The following is an 11700-nucleotide window of genomic DNA, read 5'->3' on the forward strand; positions in this document are numbered from 1 at the left end:
GGCGCGTGGGCCGACGGGAAGGAGGGGAAGGGAGGGAAGGAGGATGGCGCCATGCTGGGAGTGGCAGCGGGATGGCCGCGCCCGGGGGCGGAGCCGAGCGGAGCCGTGCCGTGCCGTGCCTTGCAGTGCCAGTCCCGGACGGCAGGGCAGGTACGTGCGGTCGGGCCGTAGCGGCGGTCGGTGCGTAGCAGAGCTAGGGCAGGTCCCGGCTCCCTCGGGTTCCCGCCCGGTGAGAGGCTCCCGTTCGTGCTGTCCTGCGTGTCCTTCCCCGCGCTGCCCAGGCTCCTCCGAGCCGGCTGCTCCAGCCTGAACAGCCCCTTCCTTCCCCTCACAGCCATGCCAAGCGTGCTGTCGGCTTTAGCGCTCCCTCGTTCCAGTGCTCTTCGCTGCCTTTGCCTGCCGGGATGCTCTGTCCCTACGGACCCGAGCCTCTCCTATTAACACCCTGCCGTGAGCCATCCCCTCCCCAAATCCCAGCCGCTCAAGCAGCTGCTTCTGCTGCCCTGCAGCCTTCCTCTTCCCCGTACGGGATCTCCTCGCACCGCCCCGGGAGAGAAGTACAGCTTCTGCGTCTGTGGATGTCTTCCTTGGTGTCACCGCTAAATTTCTCTCTCACAACTGCCATCTTCAATTTTTTCCACTGATATTTCTTCCCGCACCACCCCCTCCCCGACTCAAGTCTTGCCTGCCTCTAACTTCTCCCTTTCGGCTTTAACCCTCCAAACTAGTGTCAATTTAGGTTTTGATACTAGACACCTCACACACATAATTAATCTCATGCTTCACATTTCATCTGCGTTCTCCTGGCACCTGGCTACTCTCTCTGATGTTATCTTCCCACTTGTAGACTTTTAAGTCTTTACACACTTGTTGCCTCCATTGTAGCTGCAGCATCCTGCATCTATAATAATTTTATCATCCCTTTAGCATTTGTGATCTTTGAAATCTTCTGTAGCAGTTCAGTGTCACCTCTCCATGATGGATCTTAATTGTGTGCTGTTGTCTCAGGTTCTCTCTGTCCCACCCCACACAATTCATTCCCCTGTGAATATTTGCAGTGGTGGGGCAAGATCTGCTCTTGATCTTGATCAAAAGAGCAAGATCTCCTCTTTTGTGTCCTTTTGGTAAGAACTACTGTCTACCAATCAGATTAGGTTTATTATGGTACATCAAAATTTTCCAGAGTCCTTCTCTCCTTTCTTGATTGAGGGGAGCTAACTTATTTGAATACTGTACAAGTCTGGCCTCTGCCTTTTGCACAACAGCAGTTCTAGCCTGTCTTCTCAGACTGTTTCAGGACAATCAATGTGTTGAGTGCTGGCACAGCCTCCTTTGTATGTGGCAAAAGGTTCTTGAGGGGATGAGGATTGTCTAAAACAATGCTGCCAAAGCCATGTCCTCACTTTCTGCCTATGGCTAATTACTCCCTTGGTGCACAGTAAAATCCACCTGACATTAGGCTTCTCCCAGAGGCACCAAATGCGGCCTGCTACTTTCTCCTCCAGAGCCAGAGGAGGGACAAGGTCAACCATGGCGTTAGATAAGACGAACTAAGATGAGAATTACTATACACAGGTTGCAGTCTTTCTTCCTTTCTCTACTGCTTGCTACAGCAGTATTTGGGGTGGCTGAGCCTTGAGCTCAAAGATTTCATTTAAGTGATTGCTCCGATCTCCCCACTCTTATTTTTTTCCCCCACTTTTTTCTTTTCCTTTATGCAAACTCAAGAGGCTGATAGTATAAGGACAATTACATTTTTTGACAGTCATAAAAGTTAGGATTTTTTAAAAACAGAAGCTAGAACTATACATAAGAAGCTGTCTCACACTGTAGTCCCTCCTAACAAAGACCCAGTCAGGCCTAGGAATGTAGTTAGGATTTTGGCTTTTTCCTTCAACGCCTGAGATTTTATTCTTTATTGCTGTGTGCAGCAAGTATGTGCCCAAGGAGTTAATGATTGCAGCTGGTTTTTAGGTAGTGTACAATCAGTTGTTTCTGCCCTGAGCTAGTGGCTTGCCCTTCTAGCTGGCCTTGCTGCTGCAAGGCTGGCTGAAGTATAGTTCATTTGTGAAGGGGCTCTTAAACTCATATTCAAAACTTTTTGTTACAGGGTCTGTACCCGTACTGCAAAATTTGCTGCTGTTGATTTCTATTTTGCTGCTAGCCTGTTCCTCTCTGGAAGGTGAAACACATGCCCAGAATCAATTGGAGACCATGTCAGAGCTGGGGTTGAAAGTCCAACATAACCAATGCTGGAAAAGTAAACATTAAGGTTGGGAAGACCTTAGGAGGCAGCTGACGTGCTCAGAAAAGCTCAGGTTTCTTTCAAAACTTTCTTGTGACTCCAGGCTTTAAAAAGGCACCCAAATCCCCTGATTCCTTGAGCTGCATTCAGTGTAGGATGTGTTTTCCCTACACCCAGTTGTCAGCTTGAGGACTATGTGTGATGCTCTGAGCCAGCTATAGGGCTGACAGACACATCTTCTTCTAAAGTGCAGAAGAAATTTAACATTACTGTTGAAGCTGTCAGTCTCTCCTGTGATGGCAGAACTACAGTTCTATTTTTTTCTTTGTATTCTTGAGTGAAATTGAAAAATAATTAACATGTTGAACTGAGCATGTTTAAATTGTTAAACTATTATCTTTGTTGGCAGACCGGTCACTCTGCAGTGTGCTCTACCATAACTTCTTCCCTGAAGAAATCAGCACCTATTAGGAAATGGCCAAAGTCGAAAGGTTTGCTTTTCATGTCCCCAGTCTGGAGGAGCTTGCTGGGGGTAAGTGGTGCAAAGTGTGAATTTATACAAACTTGTAATGTACTCTTCAAACTTACCTTAAAGCTCACATCATAGCCTTTCTATGGCTAGTACATACAGAATTCCTGCTTTTAGCACACTGAGAGGTAAAGAACAGCACTATTTCTCTATAAATGATGATTTTCTTCAAGCAAACAATTACTCCTCCCCCAAGCCCCCAAGACATGTAAACACACAGACAGGCTCTCCGTCCCTTTAAAACTGCTGCATATGCAGATTTGTGTGCAGGTCATGAAAGTTTGACCGCTACACACCAAACTTCTTTACACATACAGAATCATCTTCTCTCCTCTACCCTCTAGTATTTCTTTCTTTTTCAGGACTGCTCAAAATGTAACTGACAAGATGCAGTGTATTATGGCAGATCCTGTTGCTTGAACCTAGTTGGCTCCTCATTTGGTGACTGCCTTAGAACAGGCCTGCAGGAAACATCTTTAGTTTACTTCTTTCTAAAGCCTTTGCAAGATGTGCTTGGAATAACAGAGTGGTTGAGGTTGGAAGGGACTTCTGGGTTCAGCCCAGTTGCTTGTGAGGTTCTTTTCTTGCCCTAGTAGGAAGACTTTATTCCTTCTGGCAGTCTCTCCCCTGCAGCAGATACACCAAAAGTTTTTTGTCTTTCAGATTGATCCTCAAGTCCAGTTTGCCACTTTCCTGAATCTGTGTCAGTTTGACATTTCCGTGTATTGAGAACATGTGGTGCCAGCAGTGCCCTGGGTGGTTCTCAGTGCTTTTCTCACCCAGTCAGATGGGGCAGTAGGCCAGAGCTGCTGTAGACCTGGAAGCTCTGCAGAGAACACCATATACTTGCAGTAGAACAGCTTGGAAAAGTATCAGAAAAATTTCATCACAAAGCAGAATTTTTTTTTCCACATCTGTCCTGAGGATCTCCTGTAAGCTGAGAATTGTGTTGCTGTTCAGATTTTGGGTATAGTTTGAGGAGTGCCCTTTTACTGTCCTTGTCCACGTACTAGAAGGTACTGAGATGTATTTAGAAACGTACCAAGTACCAGCTACTGGGCCTTTTGGTCAACAACTTGGTAAAAGGCACAGGAAAGTTCTCAGTGTAAATAAGGAACCACCAGATTTGAGATCACAGACTGGATATTCTGTTCTTTAGTTTGAGGTATCTGTCAAAGCAGACCCCCAGGCAAGAAAGAACCTGGACCTTTCAACATTGTATTTGAAGCAGTGTATGTGAAGACAATCCCACACTAAAGGTTTAGAAGTTGTTTCTGAGCAACGCACTCATCTAATCCTCCCCATTGTTTGAGTGACTTTGCAGGTTCTGAGCCTAAAAAACATTGATATGAAGCAAACCAAAAATTTTAGATATCACCAACATAGTTCATTATGTCTTGCTGTGACAGTGGCACTTCCCAGAAAAATCTCCACAACAGCATAAACATCATAGGCAGTATCCCATGGCGATAGAAATTTCCAGACAGCAGAGACGGTTTGTGATTATAATCAAGCTACTGCAAACTGTCTGGTTAATGTATGTGAAAAACTGATTCAGCTAAATCTTGCTTCCTCCTTTGCTCTTGCATCATATTTGACTGTGATCGTAATTGTCTGCTCTTTGAAACAAAACCACTGCTGAATGTGATTGAAGTTTACCCATGTTACTTCACATTGTGCTGCTCCTAGTGCTACTTGGAGCAGTCACTGTATTTCAATGAAAATGTTTTATAAATTCTGAAAATTAATTAATGTAGCAAACAATTATCTGAACAAACTTTTGCTCCTCTCTGAAGCTCAGAGTAATATAACAAGTGCCTGCAGAAATTTAAAGCAGTGGAGTTACTTAGGGTAAGCAAAAGTAATGTATCTTGCAGAAATAAAGTCCAAACATATGTTTATTGTTGTTAGAAACTTGTCAGACTCTTGGTAATTTTTCATTGTCAATAATTTTGCCATTATTCTTTATTATAGTTTTGCAGAAAGGGCTTAAAGAGAACTTTGCTGATGCTCAAGTCTCTGTTATAGACTGTCCTGATCTGACTCAGGAACCCTTCAACTTTCCTGCTAAAGGTAATCTAGCATTCCTGTCTTCCACTAAGGCTTCTCCAGTTCTTCCTGCATGATCCTCTAAAGATGTTGAGAGAGCTTAAAATGTTTTTCAGGTAAAGAATATACATGAGAGGAGAGCTAAATTTTATGTCTGTGTTTGCTTCCTAGTTGATGTATGAACAAGAATTCATTACTAAGTACTTGTCCTTTCTTTTTTTTTTTTTTTTTCCCTTAAGCTATCATTGCATACCTACTTATTTCATAAGCTTTATTTAGTGTACTGAAAGGGTTTTGAAATTGTTATCTTTTAGATGGAGAAATTTTTTAGAACCATGCCAATCACTATCTGAACCTAAGGAGTTGTGCTTCCACTAATTTTTATATTCCTGGCATTCATGTATGTCAGGAAGTGAAACTGTGTTATTCTGAATGGGATTCATCTTCTTTGACACTAGCTGTCTGGAAGACAGACATGTCATCTGTGCTACTCATCTGAGTTCCCTCTGGCATCAGTGTGAAAGAACCACCTCCAGGCGGTTATTCATCCCTTCTCAAAATGCATATCGAAATAAGTGGGATGACTTGTCCTGAGACAGCTTTCAACTTTGCTAAAATTTTGCAAGTGGAGTCCCAGCAGAGGTCTCTGCTGTATGGTGAGGGCGTTACTAGAGAACTGGCAAATGGAAGGAGTTGTCCATTCGCATAATTTTTTTTTTTTTTTTTTTTTTTTTTTTTTTTTTTTTTTTTGTGCTTAGAAAATGTTATTTTACAACATGTTGCATAGCATTAAATGCTACGGCGAATAATTTTAGGGCTTGGACTTCTTAATAGTTCAACACTTTGTCTAAGCATGCTAGGGAAATAGTATTCTCAAGGGTTTGAGAAGTTTGAGAAACCAGTTCTTTTGCAGGTTAGAATGCGTACCTATTGAAGATTATCGGTGAAAAAGATTTTACCAAGCTAACTGGCTGTATTTTCCCAGGAATCTGCGGAAAGCCTAGGATAGCAGATGTGGGAGGTGTTCCTTACCTCATACCTATTGCACAGAAAGAAAAAGTGAGTTTTGCCCTGTAGCTGTGGGGTTTAATACATTTGTCAAAAGAAAAGCAATAAACAAAACTAAGGACTAAGAGATACTAGGATTCTACGCTTGTGAAAGACACTTTTCAATGTTTAATGAGATTGATTCTGATATGTGTTGTATGTCACAAATCTAATAAGAACAATAATACAATCTTTGAATAAAATGAGCAGGGAACATACAAGTAGAATCTATCTTTTAGCAAATGAATGGACATCTACCAAATTTGTTATTGCTAGATGTTACGTTGTGTTCAGAAGCCATGTTCCACCTAATTAGCAAAATTTTAATGAGGGTGGGTGTTGTGAATTAAATGCCTCCAGGACTACAGTGAACAGAATGACAATTGTCGATCAGAGCACCACACCAAAATCATAGAATGGTTTGGGTTGGAAGAGACCTTTGAGATAATCTAGTTTTAACTCCTCCTGCAGTGAGCAGGGATGCCACTCACTAGGTCAGGTTGCTCAGGGCCCCATCCAGCCTAGCCTTGGACACTTCCAGGCATGGAAGTATTGTTTTTCTTTTGCAGGTTTATGATCTAAATACAGTTGCAAAGGACATAGAGCTGCCTGGAGCTTTCATTCTTGGAGCTGGAGCTGTTTCATCCAGAGTTCTTGGAAAAAATGCTGAGGTCAGTATGTAAGGGTTATGGTTCTCAATGATTTTATGGCAGTATCATAACAGTAGACCAGTATCATGCTGGGTATTCCCCATTAACAACAATGTATTTAATAAACACTTTCACACCACAAACACATTAGAAGGAATTGAGATGAGGAGCATCCGCTGAGGTGCATACTCCTAAGATAATAAAGATTAATTTTTAACTTGCTATTCTCCAGGAAGTATGTGATTACTTTGAAGCATGCAAGAAACATGGTTTTTGAAACTGAGTGACAAAGACCTGACTAGAGGTTTTAATTCCAAGATTTAGAAATGCTTCTCAAACTTACCAGTAAATGCCTTTGAAATATTCCCTGTCTTTTACCCTCTTGGACATGAAGCTGTGAATTTTAAAGATACCATGCAGAAAATTAAAAACTGCAGGAGGAGTAGGAGACAAAAACTATTGCCTATAGAGACTTTGGTTAATCACATAAACCTTTAGTCTTGCTGTCTCTTTTGATGGATTTATTGGCAGATGAGATAGTCCATATCAGCATTAAATCTGGACCACTATAATAGTGGTTGTTACTGTACACTGAGAGAGTATTACATAGAATTCCAACACTTGCATGCAGATTATAGATCCATTTTCTTTTGTCCTTTTTTTTAACACTAACATTCATCTTTATATAATGTTTACTTTGATTGTTCAGAAAAACTAGACCTATTTTCTGGACTTTTCAATTACATTACAATATTAGTGCATTTTTTCTTACCAGTACAGGCCTCATCCTGAGAGACAGAGCTGTTTTTCTTGGGATCATGGTCCAAAGCTTAAATTACATTTACGTGAGTTCAGTTCAATTGGGTGATTCTTACATGTTCTTATTGATTTATTCTTATATGTTCTTTTTCCCAGTTTATCCCTATTGTTAAAACTAAGAGTGAAAAAAAGCCTGCTGTAAATGGGAGCTACGTTGCTCAGATAAACCCTGCAGATAAAGGGTGCCTGCTTGAGAAGTATAGCAGTAAATACACTGACTGTGAGTTTGGACTGTTGGCCAACCTTTATGCCAGCGAGGGCCAACCTGGTAAGGTACGTACTTCGACCAAAGGTGACTTTGCAGTGCTTTGTAACTGAATGGAAACTCATGGTTCTCCTATCAGTGTTCTGCGATAACAGTAAAGTAATAATTCCACAAAAGAAACATGCAAAAATAAGGATCTGATGCCAGTGATTGAGGGGAAGAATTATTGGAGACAGGGGCACTTGAATTTTTAAGGGATAGGTATTAGTTTACTAAAACTTTTACATCATAAATCACTGATCCAAATCCAATCCAAACTAGCAGTGACTTAAGGTAATGGTGCAACATACTTGTGTAAATGAGACATGGGCACTTAGGTAGTTTTCTGCACAAGTGCTTCTCCTGACACAGCCAGGTGCTGGCAGAACAGTCAAAAACCTGACTGCTGCATGGAAAATGAACAGTCTTCTCTGTTACCCAGTGTTTCTGACTGAGTGGAAGCCAGCTGGTGGACAGAAGGGAGTTGCTCAAGTCACTGTCTCGTGTATGGGTAAATGTTGTGCTGCCCAGCTCCCTTTACAGGCAAAGCTAGCATTGAACAGAAGTAAGGAAAAGAGAGTTGGTCACATACTGGAAAGATGAAAGTGCAGCAGCATTTGCATGAAAGCTTACCTTTTCCAAAAGTGATCTTGGGTTAACAGCTTGGGAGAATTTCAGAACAGCTTTCACAGACCTTTTCAGACTATTGCAGCAGGAGTCAGCAGTGACAAACTGACTTTATCTTCCAGGTCATTGAAGTGAAAGCCAATGGAAGAACTGGGGAGCTTAACTTCGTGTCCTGTCTGAGACAAACGTTAGAGAAACACTATGGAGAAAAGCCCGTTGGGATGGGTGGTACGTTTATCATTCAGAAGGGCAAAGCAAAGATTCACATTATGGTACGTTGTTCTCTATGCATGTAACTTTCTTTGTCCTCCTCAAAACAGAAGTATAAATCAGGGTGTAACATCTTTGCTCCTTCACTTTTTGTGTTTTTAAATGTATGCATAAACTATTAGGATGAGCACTGTATTAAAGAGTTGACATTACAAAATCAATGTTACAAAACTAGTAATTCTGTTTTAGTTGGCATTAATGCCATCATCTTTTGAAATCTGTGTGCAGCTAAAGAACTATTGTAAAACAAATTGAAATGAAATGCATGAACTCAGATGATACTTATAAGAGGAGGAGCATCTTCACTTCAGTAGTTTTTCCACTACCTGTGCAATGAAAGATGCAGTATTCTGGTCACTTCTGTTTCTGGCAGAAACAGAGTGATGGACCCTGGTGAGCTTCTTTCAGTCAAGAAGGAAAATGAACAGAATAGTGGAGAGGAAAAAAGCAAAGTTGCTAGAGAAAAAGTATCCTGATGCAAGTGTCTTCCTTTTACTTAAAAACCTTTTATTTGTGCTCTAGCCTCCAGAATTTTCTGCCTGTCCCCTGAATACTGATGAGGATGTGAATAACTGGCTCAAATTCTTTGAAATGAAGGCTCCACTGATTTGTCAGCCTGTAATAGTTTCCAGAGATCCAGTGAGTCTCTTTTTATCATATCTAAGTATAGACTGAGACCTGTAATGAATTTTGTCTTGGATGTGATTTTCCTTTCAGGAATGGGAGTGTGTTTATATATTGTGTTTGACTCTTCCAGAGCTGGGGCAATGATTGAGAAGCTTCTCATTTCTGTGGATTGTTTGAATTGAGCATAGGTCTGTCTGTTCTGAAACCTAGTGGTTGTTCATAGTGGATTAACTTCATGGTTCTATTCTAGTTGGATGTGTGCAAGTGTCTGCATCCCAAACCCAACAGTATGGTTTACATTCACTGCTGGCCACACTGGGGAAAATGCCAAGAGCATAGAAGGTGGTTCAGCCACGTGTTTATGTAGTTTGCTTTCCTAAGAACTCCCTCTGCTAATGCTGTGTCAAAAGACACGAAGCATGTGTCCTGTTGCTGATGTAAGTTGAAATCTTCAAAGCCTTATGCTGGAGGCTTACCTAGCATCTTTCACAAGTACCAAATTCAACAGCAAATAATTCAGGATAAAAACCAATCTGGTTTCAAAAACTGTTAAGGTGCTCATAATTAGGAAAACTATTTGTTTAAAAGTAATCAGAAAACCATAGATGAAAATGACTAATAAATAACAATGCAGTCATCAGTAATATAAAAACGTTTTTCCAGAGGTAAGTGGGACATAACTGTAGGCTTAAATATGTTGAAGGGTGTGATTTTATTGTGTCATTATGTGGCAGCCTTTGGCCTCAGGCTAAACTGTGTGTATCTTCCTGTAATCCACTGAGGAGTCCTTTGAAAGTGGCCATTGGCAGCTGCTCCGTTCAGAACCAATGCAGCTTGTCTGGTGGATGCCTCTGGGCTTCTCCTGTCTGCATACACTGCAAGCTCAAGAGCACTTGGCTAGGCCTGTGGTTTTGGAAATGTTTGAGGTCACTACAAAGGGAGCAGTAGGCAATGGCATTCCAATGCCATATTACTATTCACCAGTATCCCCTTGCAGCCCAGAAAACTAATCCTGACCTGGGCTATGTCAAACCAGGTGTGGCCAGGTCAAGCAGGGTAATTCTTTCCCTCCTGAGACCCCACCTGGAGTGCTGCATGTAGCTTTGGGGTCCCAAGAAAGATGTGGAGTTAGAGCAGGGCCCAAGGATAGCCATGAAAATGAGCAGAGAGCTGGAGCATCTCTTCCTATGAAGAGAGACTGGGAGCTGACATTGCTCAGCCTGGAGAGGAAAAGGCTCCAGAAAGACATTATTGCAGCCTTCCAGTTACTTAAAGGAGGCTTTTAGGAAAGATGGAGAGAAGATTTTTACCAGGCCATGTAGTGACAAAAGAAGAGGCAACGATTTTAAATTGAAAGAGAACAGATTTTGATTGGCATACAGAAAAATAAAAAAAAATTTAGGCTAAGTGTGTGGAACAGGTTGCCCAGAGAAGATGTGGATGCCCCATCCCTGGAAGTGTTCAAGGCCAGGAGAGATGGGGCTTTGAGCAAGCCGGTTGAATGGAAGATGTCCCAGCCCATGACAGGGTGGTTGGGACCTGTGAAGGTCCCTTTGAACCCAACCCATTCTATGGTACATAAAACTGGTGGTGTTGATCTCATGTTTTTAGGATGTTAGTTGCCATTTTATTCACTGCTCTTCCCATATTCATCTAAGCTGCCTCCCAGAACTGGAGCAGAGACAGTCCCTTTATCACACGGGCCCGTGGCAATTCAGTGCAAAGGGGTTTGATTTCCAGCAGGGGTTCCTTGGCACGACTGCATTATTTAATCCCAATGGAAAGAAAGATGGGGAGAAAAAAGAGGTTAAAAAGGAGACCTCAGTCAGATTAACACCAAAAGCTGGGGGCTGTCACAGTTTCTAAATTCCTATTTCTTACTGGTTTCACAAGTAAGAAATTGTGAAAATTGGAAATTTTCACTGCTTAACGTTTGGAGATGTGTGAAAATGCGCATTAGGACAGACCATCCCGCAACTTTTAAATGCTGTTTCCCATGAACGCGATGCTGACGGGCCTCTCTCTGGTGCCAGGGCTTCGATCTGCGGGTGGAGCACACGCACTGTTTCAGCCACCACGGGGAAGGAGGGCACTACCACCAGGACACCAGCCCGGACAGCGTGCAGTACCTGGGCTACTTCCAGCCCGCCGAGCTGCTCTTCCGCATCGACCGGCCCCAGGAGACGCACCTCGTCGGGAGAGACTGAGCCCCGCGGGCCGACTTCACCTTCCTCAAGGACAAATGCTGAGTTTTGTAATGCTTTCAATTGCGCACACTTACCACATTTAAGAATAAATATGAGAACAGTAAGCTGCCGCCTTCTTAATTGTGTCAAAGGGAGCATGCGTGTCACTGGAGTTACGACCGAATTCAAGCGGTAATTTAATGGCAACGTTATTGTATGTTTTCCTTTTGTTTGGTTGAGCTTCCTGCGTGGCCACAGCTGGCGACGGGGAACCAGAGGTGAAATTATGTTTAGAAAGGAACATGAAACCAAGTTCTGGTCAACAATAAGGAGAAAACAGTATCAGCTCCGAGCTTCTGCGCTCGGCACCGTCCCTTCGCGGCGGTGGCCCCGCCCCCTCGCGAGCG

General features: G+C 42.6%; 1 protein-coding gene across 1 annotated transcript; it reads left to right on the forward strand.

The window, feature by feature from the left end:
* Positions 1-62: 62 nt before the first annotated feature.
* Positions 63-11415, forward strand: C2H11orf54 (chromosome 2 C11orf54 homolog). The gene is made up of 9 exons (XM_040055554.2): positions 63-150; positions 2655-2777; positions 4749-4847; positions 5809-5882; positions 6440-6541; positions 7436-7612; positions 8333-8482; positions 9003-9119; positions 11141-11415. Exons 2-9 carry the CDS (start codon positions 2720-2722, stop codon positions 11312-11314), a joined length of 951 nt encoding a protein of 316 aa, XP_039911488.1. The 5' UTR covers positions 63-150; positions 2655-2719; the 3' UTR covers positions 11315-11415.
* The last annotated feature ends 285 nt before the right edge of the window (positions 11416-11700 follow it).

The sequence above is a fragment of the Hirundo rustica genome, chromosome 2 (assembly GCF_015227805.2).
Source record: "Hirundo rustica isolate bHirRus1 chromosome 2, bHirRus1.pri.v3, whole genome shotgun sequence".
NCBI classification, from domain to species: domain Eukaryota; kingdom Metazoa; phylum Chordata; class Aves; order Passeriformes; family Hirundinidae; genus Hirundo; species Hirundo rustica.

Coding starts and splice junctions, on each gene's coding strand:
- C2H11orf54 (XM_040055554.2), top strand. CDS start 2,720: ATGGCCAAAGTCGAAAGGTTTGCTTTTCATGTCCCCAGTCTGGAGGAG. Junction 4,848..5,808: donor CTTCAACTTTCCTGCTAAAG/GTAATCTAGCAT, acceptor GTATTTTCCCAG/GAATCTGCGGAAAGCCTAGG. Junction 7,613..8,332: donor GCGAGGGCCAACCTGGTAAG/GTACGTACTTCG, acceptor TTTATCTTCCAG/GTCATTGAAGTGAAAGCCAA.